The 18,903-nt window shown below is 38.7% G+C and overlaps 1 protein-coding gene across 1 annotated transcript; it reads left to right on the forward strand.

Annotated features, from left to right (window-relative positions):
- Positions 1 to 5,836: 5,836 nt before the first annotated feature.
- Positions 5,837 to 18,069, forward strand: LOC306868214 (vesicular glutamate transporter 2.2; the record flags this gene model as incomplete). The annotated part of the gene is made up of 12 exons (XM_079414294.1): positions 5,837 to 5,922; positions 7,232 to 7,487; positions 7,689 to 7,807; positions 9,502 to 9,616; positions 11,131 to 11,218; positions 11,296 to 11,382; positions 11,474 to 11,616; positions 12,825 to 12,974; positions 16,321 to 16,453; positions 16,560 to 16,670; positions 16,794 to 16,921; positions 17,722 to 18,069. 12 exons carry the CDS (start codon positions 5,837 to 5,839, stop codon positions 18,067 to 18,069), a joined length of 1,764 nt encoding a protein of 587 aa, XP_079270420.1.
- Between the last annotated feature and the right edge of the window lie 834 nt (positions 18,070 to 18,903).

The raw sequence follows: 18,903 nt of genomic DNA on the forward strand, positions 1-18,903 counted from the left end.
AGCAGATCCCACAGTTCGCTATTTGTTGGTCACTACGTGTTATGTTGTGATGACATTAGGGGTTTACTTGGGAACCCCAATCATCTCTGATTTGAAGAGAAAATGCCAATGAAGTTTGACTAGTGGATTTTGCATGCTGAGCCACTCCCTGTGCATACGGGTATATAAGGTGACAGGTGCATCCACTCATTCAGATTTTTGCTTTGGAGTTGAGTGGGTCAATGAGGTTCATCTCCACAAAGTCAATCTTCTCTAAGAGCTGGAAAGAGAAGAGGCTGTTCTGTAATGCTGTTGGCATTACGGTACAAACAGCAGTGCCCCTGTTAATCAAGTGATTCCCCTCCACGCTTCAACTAAAAGAGCAGCAAATCATGGACGGCTCACGTCTTTTTAAAGATACTGCTCCAACTATGTCCTCTTGGTTGTGGTCGTTTCCTGTCCTCAGATGACGGCCACAAGCGTTGTCTTTTGTGTCTGTTCATCCAACATGCTGAAGACGCATTTGTGGATGGCTCATGTCCTACACTGCGTGCACATCTCTGCTTTCTTAAAAGGAAAGTACAAGACTGCTCTGTCACTACCCATTCTGCTTTCACTGCCACGAGACTGCCAGCTAATGTTCTGGGAGATTGAGGGTTACAGCAAGAGCCTGTCTGCTGGGCCAGTCCCCACGGACCTCTTACTCATCCCGCAGCACTTGTTCTGTGCTGCTCCCGGATGATTCTGTTGGCCCACTTCACAGTGGCCCCAGTGTTTCATTCAGTGCACTGCCTGAGGATCAGATGTCAATAGCAGCATCGGGGGATGGGCTACCGTCATCCGAATATGAGAATTCAGTGGGGCTGCCCCCCTCGGGTGTTGTTGCCACTGCCGAATCAGACCCACAGTTGACGACCATGCTTGCCCGGGGAACCGTGAGTGTGGGGCTGGAGGTGTGTAGTCTGAAGTCCTGGTGGCTGGATGATTGTTTTCTCAGTGCAGGCCGTGAAATCCTCGTCTCCCTTCCAAAGCCTGTAAACTGTTGGTGGCTCTCGCTGCGGGCCAGGCCGCCTCTGCCCTGCATGCCATGGCGATCCTGCAGGTCCACCAAGCCAAAGCACTAAAATAAAAGCACGAGGATAGTACTGACCCGAGGTTGATGCAGGAGCTGCGCGCGGCAACTGACTTCGCTCTATGGGAGTTGTTAACAAAGTGCACTTTCTTGATGCTCCCATCTCCCAGGCTGGCCTGTTCAGCGACACTGTCGAGGACTTTTGCCCAGCAATTCTCGGCAGTACAGAAGCAGACTGAGGCTATCCAGCACATCTTGCCCTGATGTGATCTTCCAGCTGCCACCGTTTCGTCGTGGGCCATGCCTCAGTCTGCTCATCGCTGTGGGCATCCTCCTGTGTCCTCCAGAGCTTCTCCACTCTTTGCTGAGACAAACTCATGGCCGACGCGTCAAGCCTCTCACAGGAGAGCAGCACCCCTGTGTCCCAGCCAGCCCCTAAGTCTGCAACAAAGTGGCCCTGACACCGGCAACCCAGAGATGTGGGAAGCTGCTCTTTCTCAGGAGATGGCGAGGACAGCGCCATTCCTGCCCCAGAGGGAGGGCCGGGCAGAGAATCTTTCATTCTGTTAAAAAAAAGAGAGTAGTTTCCTTTTCCTCCAGGTTACCAGGCTTGTGAGTTGACACTGAGCAATGTGCTGCCTCCTCACTCTCACCCGTGACGCCCCCTATGGCCATTGGCCAAGAGATCACAGCTAGGGGATGCAACGTTCTGCCATGATGAGTCCTGCAAGTTCTGCCATGATGAGCCAGAACGTGATGCCTTCTGGGCTATCCAGCATGACTCCTCACCGCTGCATCACTGCAGGTATGTCGATTGTCCCTTTGGTGCCACTCGCATGGGGTGTGGCATGCGCTACGGAGAGTTCGACTTGGCTACACAATTCAGTTTGCCAGGCGACCCCCACCCCCAGGGTCAGTGACTTTGGTGCCAGTCCAAGACACGTGCAAGAAAATTGCTGTCCTGCTGGCGAAGGATGTAATTGATCCTGTCCCTCCAGTCGAGATGAGGCAGGGGTTTTACAGCCCTTACTTTATTGTGCCCAAAAAATCCTACTCTCAAACCACTCCTCTCACAGATCAGGTGGTAAACCTGCAAGCACTGCCTTCTGAGGAAGCAGATCCAGCCTGGGCGTTGCTGTGTCCCTTAAGAGAGTTGTGAAGCTCTGAGCAGCTCTTTGTCTGCTACGGAGGTCAGCAGAAAGGGAAGGCTATCTCTAAGAAGAGGTTGGCCCACTGGATAGTGAATGCCATTGCCTTGACGTACCAGTTACAAGGCGAGCCGTGCCCCCTGGGGGTGAGAGCTAGCTCCCTCCACCCGGAGTGTTGCCATCTCGTATACGTTGGCACATGTCACCTCTCTGGCAGACATTTGTAGAACTGCGGGCTGCACAACACCTAATACTTTCGCAAGGTTTTACAGCCTCCTCTTTGAGCCTATTTCTTCCCGTATGTTGGGTAACAGGTAATTTGCGGGAAGATTTTGCTCAGTGTCATGCTTTCTGTGCCATTCCTCCTCACACTTGAATGCGAGCGCCTTTTTCCTCTCCCAGTGAGTTTCCCAGATGGCAAACCCTGGGTGAGCATCCTCCAGCACCCCTGGCAGTCAGACTTTCGGAGCAATCTGATGGCAGGCCCAGTACTTGTGTTAGCATGCCCGGAGTCCCGTTCAGTCCCTTTACTGGGCTAAGTGTCCATATGGCTTGATTCCCTGTGGGCAATCCCATGTGTGTATTTTTCTACTTGTGCCTTCCCTTGACAGGCTTGCTCTGTCAGTCTCTTCTGGCAGTTGTTCCATCCCTACTCTCAGGTAGGACCTAGCTCAGAGACCCATTCCATATGTAGTACTGCCCCCTTGGTCAGTCCATATCAGTGTGTCAACATGACACCTCCCTATGGGTAGGATATGGCCTCCGTAGCACCCTTCCCTCGGAAGGTTCGCTTCCTCATTGTTACCGCCAAGCTGATAACAACAAATAGGAAAGAGCTGAAGCAAATCTTTCACTGAAGGTCGAAATCCCTTCTGTTAAGAAATTTTTGTGGACTTAACAGCAGCATGGCCATCTCCAGCAGCGATGTACACACCTTTGGTCCCTGCAGGCACCAAGGTTAGCGAATTTGCTCTCGGGCATTGGGAACATTACGGCCTTGTGTAGAATTTGTCTGACACGCTGCGGCTTGTCAACATTTGTAGTGCCACAGGGTTGTGATGGTGTTCAGGTTTTGCTGTTTTCCATAGACCCCTAATGTCATCACGACATAACTTGTAGTGACCGACAGATTCATCAGAGAACGAGGGTTATGTACGTAACCGAGATTCAGTCAGATTGATAATTCTGTGATTTGGAGGACAAGGCACGTTCCTCAAACCATTCCTGAACAATTTATCCTACTGAAAGAGGCCATTGCTATCAGGGAACACCACTTGGTAGGTGGTCTCTCCGACCGGTCAGCCACTACCTTAGGCTTTTTAGCAGTTTGAGCTCCAGTAGCTCTTCTGTGTGATCATAGCAGATGGGCTAGTCTTTACTCCCCATGTGCATCAATAAGCCATGTGATTCACTTCATTTGTTTTAATGTATTGTGGCTCATCAGTGTTTAAAGAAAGTGGTGTGAAGTTTTCTTTGAGTTGCTGAGTTTCACCTGAACAACTTCAGATTTTTAAAAAACTTGACTGTAACACACATGAGGCGTTACAAGGTTTGTTTTATGATTTTCTTGTCACATAACAACAGTATAGCTTCCTGCATGTAGGTTATGCCACTGATTTTGATTTGTTGATACAGCTTATCCACAAATAATACTCATCCACAAATAATACTCCCTAAAGAAAAAGTACAAAAAAGTCAATAAATAATATTTTGTCAGTTTACATCAGTTGATGAGTGTTGTTGTGTATAAAACTGGCTGTATACTTCAAAAAAAAAAAAAAAAAATCACAATGAACATTAGGGTCTTAAGTAAACATTCATGTCTATACTTATACCGTTTTTTACAATAATTTTGTCACCAATTGAAACTGATCATACTTGAATTCATGCTCAGTCCTCATACTCAGCGTTACTTCCATAATCTAAACATGTATTTTTTTCACCATTTTCCATAAAAACTATGCATCAAGAGTAATGCAACAGCTATTTAGCAATTTGAGCAGATGTATTAATTAATAGTTAGATCATTATAATGAAATGAATAGACACTCAAGATATAATAGACATAAAGATGTAATGTGTGAGCTGAATTTTGAAATAGCAATACTTTGATGTTATGTTGCGTTATTTAGAACTAGTGATTTTAGTTCAATAAACGAATGATCTTAGGTTTGTGTGTCATGTCCAAGCATTTGGAAAAAGTGCATTTTGATCATGAGAATTATTTTTCTAGAGTTTTGAAAAATTACAAAATAATTGTGAAAGACTGTAATATGTAAACTAAACATTGATTAACAAAATGTTTTACAAATTGTAAAACTTCCATTTAAAACTAATTTAGTTTTTGTTTGTGGTGACATAAAGTTGTAAAAAGCCAAAAATTTATCTTATATTGACCTACATTAAGTAAAATTGTGGCTTGTGTGCCTAAAAAAAAATGTACTGAATAAATATGGTAAATAATCTTTTTTACTTTGTGTGAATGTTTGTGTCTGCAAATATATATATATATATGTTTTTTTTTTTTTTTTTTTTTTTTTAATGACATAAGACGTTTTTGCACGAATTGCAATGTTTATATATTTATGAATAATTTAACTGATCCTGGCAAAAAAAAAAAAAAACGGCATTGCCTCCAGTACGTGTCGACCTGTCTTTGAGCGCCCGCTTGTGGTCATTATTCTTATTACAAATCACTTTTTTTTTATACCCTACCCCAGTGGTTCTCAAAGCTCTCCATGAAGTACGCCAGCACTGCACATTTTGTATGTCTCCCTATATCTGACACCATTTGTAGTGTCTTGCGGTCTCCACTGACGAACTGATGAGTTGAATCAGGTGTGATAGATGAGGGACACATACCAAATGTGCAGGGCTGGGGGTACTCCATGAGGGCAGGTCTGAGAACCACTGCCCTGCCCTAAATTATTAAACCAACTGGATTCGGTGTGATCTTCTACGATTAATATTCCTGAATAAATTAAATTAAAAATAAATAAATTAAAAAATAAATAAATAAATATTTGACCCGCACCGATATCCTACTCTATAGTCTCGCCCATGATGCCAGTGAAAACTGATTATTTGAAGGTGTGTATGTTGTAAAAAAAAACACTCATCTAAGAATACTAATATAACATGACTCATCCATATGTTTGCCAGTGGCTCTTTGTTAATAGCTCGATGTCAGTACATGTATTTTAGCAGCTGATGAGTGAAAGAGGGGAGCGCGCAGGTGTGGAGCGCGCAGATCACTCGCTGGACGGACGCGCGCCTTCTCTCTCGCCAGAGTCCTCTTCGCGCTGTTTCTTTGTCATTTTCCTGCTTTCGGAGGTGAATTCTGGTGGAATATTCTCTTTTATAGTTGAAAATAGGTCGGCAAAATGGAAAACCGAAGAATTACAGAAGTCGAAGGAAAGGGAGTTTCAAAGGACATTTCAGTGACTGTGAATCAAGCTTGTAACTGATTGATAATCTTGGTGGTTTATAGGTCGTCTGCGAGGAATAAAACAGCATTTTTTACTGGGTCTAAAAATACTGCTCAGGTTTCCACACGCAAGGAATATGCTGAAATATCTTACAGCCAATTCAAATTAAAATTTCTTATTAATATCGAGTGGAATATATATTTTTGGAGATGGATACGGTGAAGGAACGAGTTCTGGCCCCCGGTAAGGAAAGACTGAGGAATCTGGCCGGGAAAACCCTGGGACACATGCACAGGTATCAAACCCTTTCATTCAATAAATTAGACAAAAAAACATTAACATTACTCGTTTATTATCTTGATGTCCAAGTACAATTTAGACTACATGTCTACTGAGGTTCAAATGATTTCCCTTCCTTCCATAAAGGATGGCTATATATCACATAATTCATAACCATTCATCAATCTGTGATGCAGCACGTTCTTTTCGACATTTTTCGTTTCGAGAAAATACGACAGAAAGGACTACAGGCGTTAAAGATCGTGTATGGATCTAGAGATGAAAGAATTCCTCGGAGGATGCTGCTCCTGACTCTATTAATAATTCATCAAAAGATAGTCGTGACGTGAAGAGTTAAGAACAAGTCCCTTGAATTCAATTATTATTACTATTATTGATATTGATATATTTTTGTATTTATTTGTGAACAGTAAAATAATAATAAAAACTGTAATGATTTAGCTCACAAGCCGATTTCAGATTTGAATATATTGTGTACCTTGTCAAAATCGTCTAAATTGGTTGTGTGTTATGAAAACAGCGTTTTGTGCATTTTTGTATATTGCATTTAGGCCAGAGATTATGAAACGCTCGGAGTCAGAAGGAACAGTGAATGGTTTATATCACAGACAAAATTAATAAATAAATAAATAAATCTTCACTTTGATCCGATGCACAACGCTTAATAATAAGCCACAACGTCATTTAAAATTATATTTCTTATTTTTCGTTTCGTGTAATATCTTATTTCGATTTTTTTCATTTTAATCTGTATAATAATATCTTGAAGCAGCCACAAAAATGCGTTATTTACGAAAACAAAGATATTATTTAACCAAGATATGTTCCGTCTGCTTCTATGAGCTATAGCAATGCGTTTCGATAAAAATGCTGCAATGCGGTTGAAATAACTCAGTTTGCCAAGTCATGACCAAATAGATCAGAAAAGAGATGTACAATAGAATTCTGCCGAATGATTGAGGAATTTAGCCTAATTATTAAATAAATCATAAACTCAATGTTTTCTATTATATCGCTTATATCTATATCTATTCCGTCTTTTTTCTTCTTCTTTTTTTTGTAGCCTTAAATCAATTAAATTCAACGCTCTACGAACTTTATATTGTTTTTGTCAACGCTATACAGGGATGTGTTTTGTGTGATGATCGAATAGTCAAATGTTCTGGTTATTTGTAATGCTCCAGAAAAGAAAGAAAGAAAGAAAGAAAGAAAGAAAGAAAGAAAGAAAGAAAGAAAGAAAGAAAGAAAGAAAGAAAGGAGCTGCTGCCCTTGAGAGGTTTGTTTGAGGAGGTTTGTCCTCTTAGGGTGATGGAGAAGAAGCAGAAACCGGGTGAGGTGATCGAGCTGACGGAGGAAGGGCGGCCCGCGCCGCTGCAGCAGAAGAAAGCGCCGCTGTGCGACTGCACGTGTTTCGGGCTCCCGCGCCGCTATATCATCGCCATCATGAGCGGCCTCGGCTTCTGCATCTCGTTCGGGATCCGCTGCAACCTCGGAGTCGCCATCGTCGGCATGGTCAATAACAGCACCATTCACCGGGGCGGCAAGATCATCATCACAGAGGTGCGAGTGAGGGCCAGAGCTCCTCGAGAGCCTCCTGAGAGTCAGAGCATCTCAGCATCTCAGTCATTTATATAACAGTCCGACATTCACTGTTACACAAAATACAAATAAAATGAATGCAAAGTGTTTCTTTCAAAGCGTTTAACGCATGTTTATGAATGAATAGATGGATTAACCGTGCGCATTTTTTCTTTCCATAAGAAAGCAAAGTTTAACTGGGACCCGGAGACTGTGGGAATGATCCACGGCTCGTTTTTCTGGGGCTATATAGTGACACAGATCCCTGGAGGATATATATGCTCACGACTCGCTGCCAACAGGTAATCCACAATGCGCATTGATCTCCAGGCTACATTTAATTTCTTACTAATTATAACAAATATTTGTTTATTTATGTTTTATATTGTTTTACACGGTGGTTTATATCTGGCAACGGTATAAATGCTTTTTTAAAGGGTAAATCATGTATTTTCTGTGCTTTATTTGGTTGCCATGAACCCTGAATGCAGAAGAGCAGACGCGCTTTCCTCATTAACCAGCAGACAGACTCACATGCTCTGTGTGTTCACTGTGAGACACATCCTGATTCAACAAAACACCTTTGACTGAAATAGACTCGTATTTTTAGATACCTAGTAAATTATTATTCATTGACACCTAAAATGTTATATATATATATATATATATATATATATATATATATATATATATAAAGTGCTGTCAAACGATTAATCGCGATTAATCGCATCCAAAATAAAATTTTTGTTTACATATATGTATGTGTACTGTGTATATTTATTATGTAGGCTATATATATAAATACATACACATGCATGCATATATTTCAGAATATATGTTATGTTTATATATTAAATATCTGTATTAATAATATAAATTATTAATTGTATTATTATATAATTAATTAATAAATAAATATATTAATATAGACATGTGCATGTAAATATTGTCAAAATATATACTGAATGCGTGTGTACTTATATATGCATAATAAATATACCCAAAACACACACATTATGCAAACAAAAACTTTTATTTTGGATGCGATTAATCATTTGACAGCACTATGTATAAATATATATATGAATGAATCAACTTATGTAAATTGCATTCTAAAATATTGTAAATGGTGCAATATTGAACAAAATTGTAGCTTGATGTATTCTGTTAAGTAACCTTCATTTCGCCTGTATAGTTCTTTATACAATACAGATTGTTTGAAAGCAGCTTCACGGTAAAAAACAGGAAAATAACAGGAGACTTCTTCAAATGTGAGATGAATCCAAATTTGGCTGTAAAGCAGCTCTACAGAGGACAGAATAATTGCCTTATGCAATATAGTAAATGCAAATACTATAGGAAAGACAGTAGACATTTATGCATTTAGCAGACGCTTGCGACTTACATTGCATTCAAGTTACAGTTTTTACATTTTACAGCTCTTGCTTTCCCTGGGAATCGAACCCATGACCTTGGCGTTGCTAGCACCATGCTCTACTATTTGAGCTACAGGAAAGCTGTACTTAATACTTAGAAAGTAGACTGTACATAAAAGGACCACGTCTGTCTGAGTGCCTGTTAAATGTAGTTTTTACATTTCATTGTTCTTACATCTTAGCTTCGAGAAGGTTGAGATGAATTTGATTTCAGATTTCACACATTAAAACAGATGGCTGCAGTCTATGCAAATTAGATCTCACAAACGATAAACAAAATATGTGTTTTCCTGCCTTTCAGTATTGATATAATGATTTCTCTACTAGACACTGGTGCCCTCGGCTACTATTGTCTACTCAGTTAATGTTATTCACTATCACTGTTGCCATTTATTTCTTGCTCAGGGTTTTTTTGTTGTTTTTTTGCATCTGCTCTACAGATGTGCCTTCAGTCAGTGTAAGGTTGCTGCCGATCGGATCCAGTTAAACTGGCCAATCTATGATTTCAAACCATTAGAAGCCATTAGTAAATCTTTTTCTGTGCACCCTTTGATCTGCAGGGTGTTTGGTGCTGCTATCCTGCTCACGTCGACTCTCAACATGTTCATCCCCTCTGCTGCGCGTGCACACTACGGCTGTGTCATCTTCGTCAGGATACTGCAGGGCCTCGTCGAAGTGAGACGCTCTCCTCTCTTTAACTACATACAGCATTTATTCATTTGCTGATTAGTCATTTAACAGATGTTTTACACTAATCATATTAGGTTCAGCCCCACCAGAGCAGCCAGATGTTGGAATATTATCATCGGGGCAAGTTTAGTTTGACAGCATTCATAGCATAGACAGTAATTTCAACTCTTACACAAAACCTGTGTTTATAATTAACTTACAGTGAAAGTCTAGGGAACAATAGATTATGAAAGTATCTGTATGAAGAATCTGTATTTAGCCTCTCAACGTAAAAAGAGGTGCTAAAGTCTGATTTTGCGGGGGCTGTGCTTTAAAATGAAATTATTATAATCTTAATTCAAGTGATGAAGGATTGTGAAAGTCTGACAGTAATCCCAACACTTCTTACAGCCAGTGTAGTTTCTCAATCTGTCTCCTCTTATGCAAAAAAACAACAACACATAAATAAATGAAAAAAAATAAAAAACAGACATATAACAGGCCATCACATCAAGTTCAGGTGTATTAGCTATCCCACTGATTGTACATGAGCACAAGAAACACTGACAACACAGGAGAGACAGATTAGAAGACAACAAACAAATCATGGAAAACGAAACCCTTGTATTCAAACTAAAGTCACTGAAAGCGTTTTAGCAGCTGCTTGCTGCCTTTGTGTGCTGCTCATCTGTACTATCGCTCACAATGAGTGTCGACTGTACATGACTTAAAAGCCATTTGAGGTTGTATATTAAGCACAGTAGCTTGTGTTGTGTGTATTGACATTAGCTCTGTGGATGTGCTCTCTATCAGTGACTGATTGTGTGACAATTAGCTGCTAATTAGTGTGTTTGTGGTGAATCAGATCTGATCAGACTGTGTTTGTGCAAGTCCGCATGGATCATTAATCCTTCTTTGATTGTATGTGTTAGTGTTCATTTGTTAAAGGTTAGACTGCTGTCTGTTTTGACCCATGTAAGGGATTTCATGTAAGATTTTCAATATTTTATTACATACTAAATGTAAATTCAAATATAGTTATATGTGACCCTGGACCACAAAACTAGTCTTAAGTGTCCATTTTTAAAAAATTAAGTTTTATACATAATCTGAAAGCTGAATAAGTACGCTTTCCATTGATGTATGGTTTGTTATGATCGGACAATATTTGTCTGAGATACAACTATTTAAAAATCTGGAATCTGAGGGAGCAAAAAAATCGACATATTGAGAAAATCGCCTTTAAAGTTGCCCAAATAAAGTCTTTATGCATATTACTAATCAAAAATGAAGTTTTGATATATTTAGTACGGTAATAAATTTACTAAATATCTTCATGGAACATGATCTTTAATATCATAATGATTTTTGGCATAAAAGAAAAATCAATCATTTTGATCCATGCAATATACAAATATACCCCAGCGACTTAAGACTGCTTGTGTGCTCCAGGGTGCAAAAAATATCAAATCAAATAAAAGCAATTACTGACCGTTTGACATGTTTCTGTGTGTGTCCAGGGTGTGACCTACCCAGCATGCCATGGGATCTGGAGCAAGTGGGCTCCGCCCCTCGAGAGAAGTCGTTTAGCCACCACCTCTTTTTGTGGTAAATACAATTTCCCTTTTTAAAAGTCCACCTCACAGAATTCCCAGAATAAAAGCTGTGAAAACACCGTGTTTCAGGTTCATACGCGGGTGCTGTGGTGGCCATGCCGTTGGCTGGGATATTAGTGCAGTACTCAGGCTGGTCTTCTGTCTTCTACATATATGGTAGGCTTATGATCTGGAAATGATAACAGACTTTTCTTTTTTGGGTGTTTGATTTCTTGACTGTTCTTGTTTTTTCTCCGTTGGGCTGCAGGCTGTTTTGGGATTGTCTGGTACATGTTTTGGATTCTGGTTTCATATGAGAGCCCAGCAGATCATCCCACCATTACAGATGAAGAGAGGACTTACATAGAGGAGAGTATTGGAGAAAGTGCCAGTCTAATGGGGGCGACTGAGGTACGTTCCCTAGTGTGGACACATCTGAAGGTCCCATGAAAACACATGTGGGGTTTTCTGGGTGTTAGTCAAGTCACCTTTATTTATACAGCACTTTTAACAATACAGATTGTGTCAGAGCAGCTTTAGTATTAAACAGGGAAAGAGTGTGCTGATGATGCTAAAGGACAATAGTAAACACTCAGTTAAAGTCATCATTCATTTAGGGATGTCATCATCCAGCTCAGTTTGGTTCAAATAGTGTGCAGTCAAGTCGACAGTATCACTGGAAATTAAAATGATTAGCCTTAAGGCCGTTTTTGAAAAGATTTTAATTTATTATGCTCAGCAAGGATGCATTGCATCGATCAAACGTTATAGTAAAGATATTTATAATTCTGTTCATTTGAGCTTTTTAGCTTTAAATAAACCTGAAAAAAATGGAACATGGTTTCCACAAAAATGTTAAGCAGCACAACTGTTTTCAACATTGATAATAATCATAAATGTTTCTTGAGCAGCAAATCAGCATATTAGAATGATTTCTGAAGATCATGTTACTGGATTAATCATGCTGAAAATTCAGCTGCGCATCACAGAAATAAATTACATTTTAAAGTATCTTCACATAGAAAACGTTTATTTTACATTTGAATAATATTTCATCATTTTTACTGTTCCTTTTGTATTTTTAATCAAATAACTGTAGCCTTGGTGAACATAAAAGTCTTCATTAATAGTAATAATAATAATAATAAAATTATTCCCCAACTAGTGTGAAATTAACAACATCACTTTTTAACAGAAAGATATTGGCAATAAAAATGAGCAAATCATGTTTTTTCTCCAGTTGCCTGAGTTCTAAGAGCTTTTGCCCTGGAGAGAGATTGAGAATCGTTTACGACCCTGTTTCATCTCAATGCCAGTTGCTCAGTTTGGGAATAGAAATCCATTACATAATTGTACACGCAAATAAATATATATATATATTTGTTTTTTGTAAAAATCAGGAACTGGTCGTTCTTTCCTACCATCTATTTGTTTGTTCCAAATCTTCATCAGAATGCAACTTTTGAATGTCCAGTAATGGAGAGACTGTAGAAGGACTTATAAAATCATGTTTGAAGGGGTCTTTAAGCACCCTTTGAAATGGTTGCTCAAGATCTCCATGTGTCCTATAGACTTTCCCGTCTCAATTTTTAACCAGACATTTTTTTTTTCTCCTACAGAAATTCAAGACGCCCTGGAGGAAGTTCTTCACCTCCATGCCGGTCTATGCAATCATCGTGGCCAACTTCTGCAGGAGCTGGACCTTCTATCTGCTGCTCATCAGTCAGCCAGCGTACTTTGAAGAAGTGTTTGGCTTTGAAATCAGTAAGGTGAGAGAAGCAGCTGAGCTGATTTAGGGGGAAATATTTTTACATTAATCAGATCCCAGGCACGTCATTGTGCTTTTGCATTTACTGTATGAATTGCTCTCATGTGCTACTCATGTGAATCATTAGCTACTATTGGTCGTGTTTGACCCTCATTCACTGTTGTCATGCATTGAGTCGCCCGCATTGGATTGTATCTGAGATGTTGGCCATTCAGAAATGTGTGTTCACAGTGGCGTACATAAATAAAACCTGACACTGTTATTGATCTTCGACTTCTGAGCAGAAAGAGTGACATAAATCCTGCAGGCCTGACAGGTGTAATTGAACCACTGCTTTGATTCTGCTGGTCAGAACTGCCTCATAGTGCAGCGTGGGAGATTGAAGTTGTTCAGTGGTTTTATCAGTCAGGGCTTGTTTAGAATTTCAATATAGTGATTTAGTGTTAGTATTTCTAGTTTTTACTTTATAGCATTTTTGAGATATTTTATTTTGAAGCCACACATTTTGTATTAAGCATTTATAAAAGCATTGTAGAGATTTGCATTGTTTTATCTGATAATAGAAAAATGCCAATTCTGTCATCATTTACTCATCTTTAAGTTGTTCTGGTTTTCTTTTTTTTTCTGCTGAAGAAGATATTTTGAAGAATGTTGGTAAACAAACAGTTGCTGGCCCAAATTGACTTCAATAAAAACCCTATGGAAGTCAATGGGGATCAGAAATAATTTGGTTACTAACATTATTTTAAAAAAGTATTATTTTGTGTTCAGTGGAAGAAAGAAATTCATGCAGGTTTGGAGGATGATTGTAAGATGTCAGATGTTTGGGCTGACATCTATGCCTTTAAGAGGGATTTTTGACACACTTTATTAGAATATAAAGTCATCTATATACATGTAATTTAATAATTATTGTTATGTTCGTTTTTGAAATATGGCTGAAGTGTGCTGCCGAATGTACAACAATCATTTATTGTAAACCAAAATCTACTTAAATGTCATTAAAGTCAACTCGCCATTTTTTAAACTTTTAAGATTTGAAGTGCACTAAAAGTGCATGCTCAATACAGTTAAGCACACTTCAATTCAGTTCAATTCAAGTTTATTTGTGTAGCGCTTTTCACGATACAAATCGTCTATTTAGGAGTAGCTTATCAGTGGTGACTAAGTACAAGATTATGAGATACATTATATGAATGCTTGGCTAAACAGATATGTCTTTAATCTAGATTTAAACAGAAAGAGTGTATCTGAACCCTGGACATTATCAGCAAGGCTATTCCAGAGTTTGGGAGCCAAATATGAAAAAGGTCTACTTTTTTACTACTGATTGAGCATTAGTGATGAACACCTGCTGTTAACAAACTGAACCATTGAAAGAAAGCAAACAAGAACAGAAAAAAGAGACGAGCAGAAATACAAAAACTACAGCTGACTTCAGCCACAGCCTTAGAAGAAATCAACACAAGATAAAAGAAGACATTAAATCTCTCAAGATCTCGGCAGAGGATGATTAAACAACTCCTCAAACAGCATCACCAGCTTCACTTTAGATGTTGATGTTTTAGCTTTGTTTGAATTACCATCTACCTTTCTCTTTCTTTCAATGGTACAGTTTGTTAACAAGCAGGTGTTCATCACTAATGCTCAATCATCACTCAATTGCTAAACTAATTATCTCATTAACTGTAACACTGACTCAATGTTACTTTTTTTAACAGTCTGAGTGTGGATTATATATACACTGGGAGTGTTGATTTAACACTGGGGGATTTACTGTGTAGTAATATTTTGTAACTGATATGGGATTTAATAGGTAGCCAGTACAGAGATTAAAATTGGAGTAATATGTGACCCTGGAGCACAAAACCAGTCTTAAGTGTAACTTTTTCAAAATTTAGATTTATATATAATCTGAAAGCTGAATAAATAATCTTTCCATTGATGTCTGGTTTGTTATGATAGGACAATATTTGTCTGAGATACAACTATTTGAAAATCTGGAATCTGAGGGAGCAAAAAAATCTAAATATTGAGAAAATCACCTTTAAAGTTGTTCAAATGAAGTTCTCAGCAATGCATATTACTAATCAAAATGAAGTTTTTATATATTTACAGTAAGAAATTTACAAAATATCTTCATGGAACATGATCTTTACTTAATATCCTAAGGATTATTGGCATAAAAGAAAATTCAATCATTTTGACCCATGCGATGCATTTTTGGGTATTGCTACAAATATACCTCAGCGACTTAAGACTGCTTTTGTGCTCCAGGGTCACATATGATCATATTTTCTTGGCCTGGTAAGATCTCTAACAGACCTGTAGTTTGTTTATTGAAGATGCAGGACAACCAGCTAGCAGTGCATTACAATAGTCCAGTCTAGAGGTCATGAATGCATGAACTAGCTTTTCTGCATCAGAAACAGGTAGCATATTCTGTAGATTGGCAATGTTTCTAAGATGGAAAAATGCTGTTTTTATAACATGGGAAATATGATTTTCTGTTAATATGAAGTTGCTGTCTAATACAAACCCCACATTTTTGACTGTAGAGGAAATAACAGTACATCCATCTAGATACAAATTGTAATCTAAGAGATTCTGTGTACTGTTTTTTGGTCCAATAAGTAACATCTCTATCTTATCCGAATTTAATAGGAAAAAATTATTGGTCATCCAATTTTTAATTTTTTTTTAACACACTCTGTTAGCTTAGATCATGCAGTAATTGATATATACAGTAGTAGATATATACAGTAGTCGAGTATCATCAGCATAACAATGTAACCTAATCCCATATTTCCTCATAATATTAACAAGGGACAAAATAGCAGAGGGCCTAAGGCAGATCCTTGTGGCACTCCCTACTTTACTGGGGTTAATTGAGATGATTCCTTGTTTAAATAGACAATGTGATAACGATCGAACAGGTAGGATCTAAACCATCTTAAAGCCCGCCCTTGAATACCTGTATAGTTTTGTAATCGATCTATAAGAATGTCATGATCTACAATGTCGAACGCAGCACTAAGATCAAGTAAAACTAATAATGAGATGCAGCCTTGGTCTGACGCACGAAGCAAGTAATTTGTAAATTTAACAAGTCCACCGGTTCTGTGCTATGATGTCCATTAAAATCATAAAAAAATCACCATTAAATTCAATTGTATTAAAAAATGTGGCTCAGAGATTCTTCAACATTTTCCCTTTGTGTTTAATGAAAAAACATAAATCATTTGGTCTTTGTCTAATTTTGTTTTTCTTCCAAACTTGTCATAATTTTGATGAACTATCCTGTGAAGTGAAGTCATGAGGACTGATGTTTTGTGTGGTGTTGTCAGGTCGGTATGGTCTCTGCTCTGCCTCACCTTGTCATGACCATCATCGTGCCAATTGGCGGACAACTGGCTGACTTCCTGCGCAGCAAAAACATCTTATCCACCACCACCGTCAGGAAAATCATGAACTGTGGAGGTAAGAGTAACCACATTTCATTAGAGTAATTGTATCTTGTATTTGGAATTAATAGAAAGCGTTACAGTATGGTGTGACCTTTGACCCACACATCATTTGGCTGTAGGGTTTGGAATGGAGGCCACTCTGCTGTTAGTGGTTGGTTTCTCTCACAGTAAAGGTGTAGCCATCTCGTTTCTGGTGCTAGCTGTTGGTTTTAGCGGCTTTGCTATATCAGGTGAGCCACTCACACACTGACAGGCTTCATCTTGTGAAATTTACTTGCATTCAACAATATCTAAAATACTGTAGATGTCTGCTAATATTTCTAATTACTTCTCTTATCCCGTCTCTCCTAAAGGTTTTAATGTCAACCACTTGGACATTGCGCCGAGGTACGCCAGCATACTGATGGGTATTTCTAATGGAGTGGGCACTCTCTCTGGTATGGTTTGCCCTCTCATTGTAGGTGCTATGACCAAAAACAAGGTGAGAAATCCTGAAATTAGCCCTACTTTCATTACCAAATATTTCATTATCAAACTCGGCAAAATCCAACATATGAAACAACAGTTAGAAAAATGTAATGCTTTTTAATGGAACAGTTTATAGTTTAAACTATGTTTATATATCAAAACATTTACTTGTTTGTTATTTTTATTTATTTACTTAGTTATTTATTTTTTGAGTACTACCATACTCTACATAAGCATACCTGCAATACCTTTCACAAAATGTGCAGGGTATGACAGAACACACACTGAATTATTAAATGGATTCTGCTTTATTGGGACAATAAATCCCTCCCTACACCTAACCTAACCCTTCCCGATTCTTTATTTTCAACTTTTTGGCATAAGGCGGATTCGAATATGGGTTGATTGTGTCATAAATAAACGTGTTAAGCACTTTATCATCTATACTACCGAAGCCGTCGATTAATGGCCGTCTTTTGTAATGTTGTCCAGTCTGATCACACGTTGGTGGGTGGAGTTAGTATAAATAGCCTCTGCCAAAGATTATATGAATTAGCAATTAATCACACGTATGCATATTCGACAGATGATCGTAAGATCAAATTTAGGATGGTTTCTGCGCAATATTTTATAAATGAGGCCCATTGTTTCACATGCTGTTTTTCAAATATTGGAGAAAGTATACAGTTAATCTCCTTTCTGTGCATTCTGTGATGAGTAGTAGACAGGCATTTAATTCTAAACATAGCCACTAAGAATTACATAATAAAGTCAAAGACTGCATTCCCGAGTTTGCCTTTTCTTGCCCGTCAGACTCGTGAGGAATGGCAGAACGTGTTCCTGATCGCCGCGCTTGTGCATTACGGCGGCGTGGTATTCTACGGGATTTTTGCATCCGGCGAGAAGCAGCCGTGGGCCGATCCAGAGGAGACCAGCGAGGAGAAGTGCGGCTTCATCGATGAAGACGAGTTAGCGGAGGAGACGGGTGATATCATGCTGAGCCACGCTCCTTTCGGGGGCCAGGCCGCTTTTGGGGGCCCCGCCAAAACATATGGGGCCACGACGCAGCTGAACGGGGGATGGGCCAAAGGCTGGGAGAAAACCGAGGAATACATCCAGGAGGACGCCGAGCAGACATATACGGGAGACGGGTACTCCTAGATCTTTATTCGCAATGAGTCAAAGCAAGTCTTTCAAAAAAATCAAAGCAAAAAGAGATATGAGTTATTATAGACACTGTACTTAACACGCATAGCTACAGGAGTCAAAGATGTTTTTGAAAAGAGTCTTTATCCAATCTGAAGTGAATAGAGAAGATATTTAAAAGGAATAATGTATTCAGAGATATTGAAGAGAATATACAGGTAATTATACGAAAAGGTCCTATTTAGGATTATATAAAGAATATATATGGCTATGTAAATGTTTCCTTTAAAAATACAGATATGTTGAGTTATTACTGTGGTTTATGACATTTAATCAACTGACAATATTTAATAGCACAGACATCTGTAATCAAAGCACAGGTCTTGGCTGTTTTTTGCAGGTTTAGACTAGTTTTGTGTCTTCTACTGTAACTTTAGCAGATGAGTCGTTTAGTTTAATCGGTCAGGACCAATTAGAGTAGAGTAGGGTAGTTTAGATCAACATTGTTGTGTTTCACTCTGGTTTACAGAGCTCTTGCCATTGACCTTACAGAAAATATGCAAAATTTGGGTTATTTAACTGTATTATATAACTTAAAACTTTCAAAGAATGCTGATTATGATTATGTACGTGTACTATATTACACATTTATAAACTAGTCCCTTTATTTGGGACATAAACCTAGAAGGTAGAGCAAAATAGATATTTATTGTTTGATGCAGAAAGAATCTAAAATAGCACAAATTTGCAAAACACACCTGCTATATCTGAATGATGATGTATATTAAAATAAGTGTGAAATATATTGATAAACCTTTAAATGTTGAAACATCCTAAAGTACACTTGAG

The sequence above is a fragment of the Barbus barbus genome (genome assembly GCF_936440315.1).
Source record: "Barbus barbus genome assembly, chromosome: 50".
Classification (NCBI taxonomy): Eukaryota; Metazoa; Chordata; class Actinopteri; order Cypriniformes; family Cyprinidae; genus Barbus; species Barbus barbus.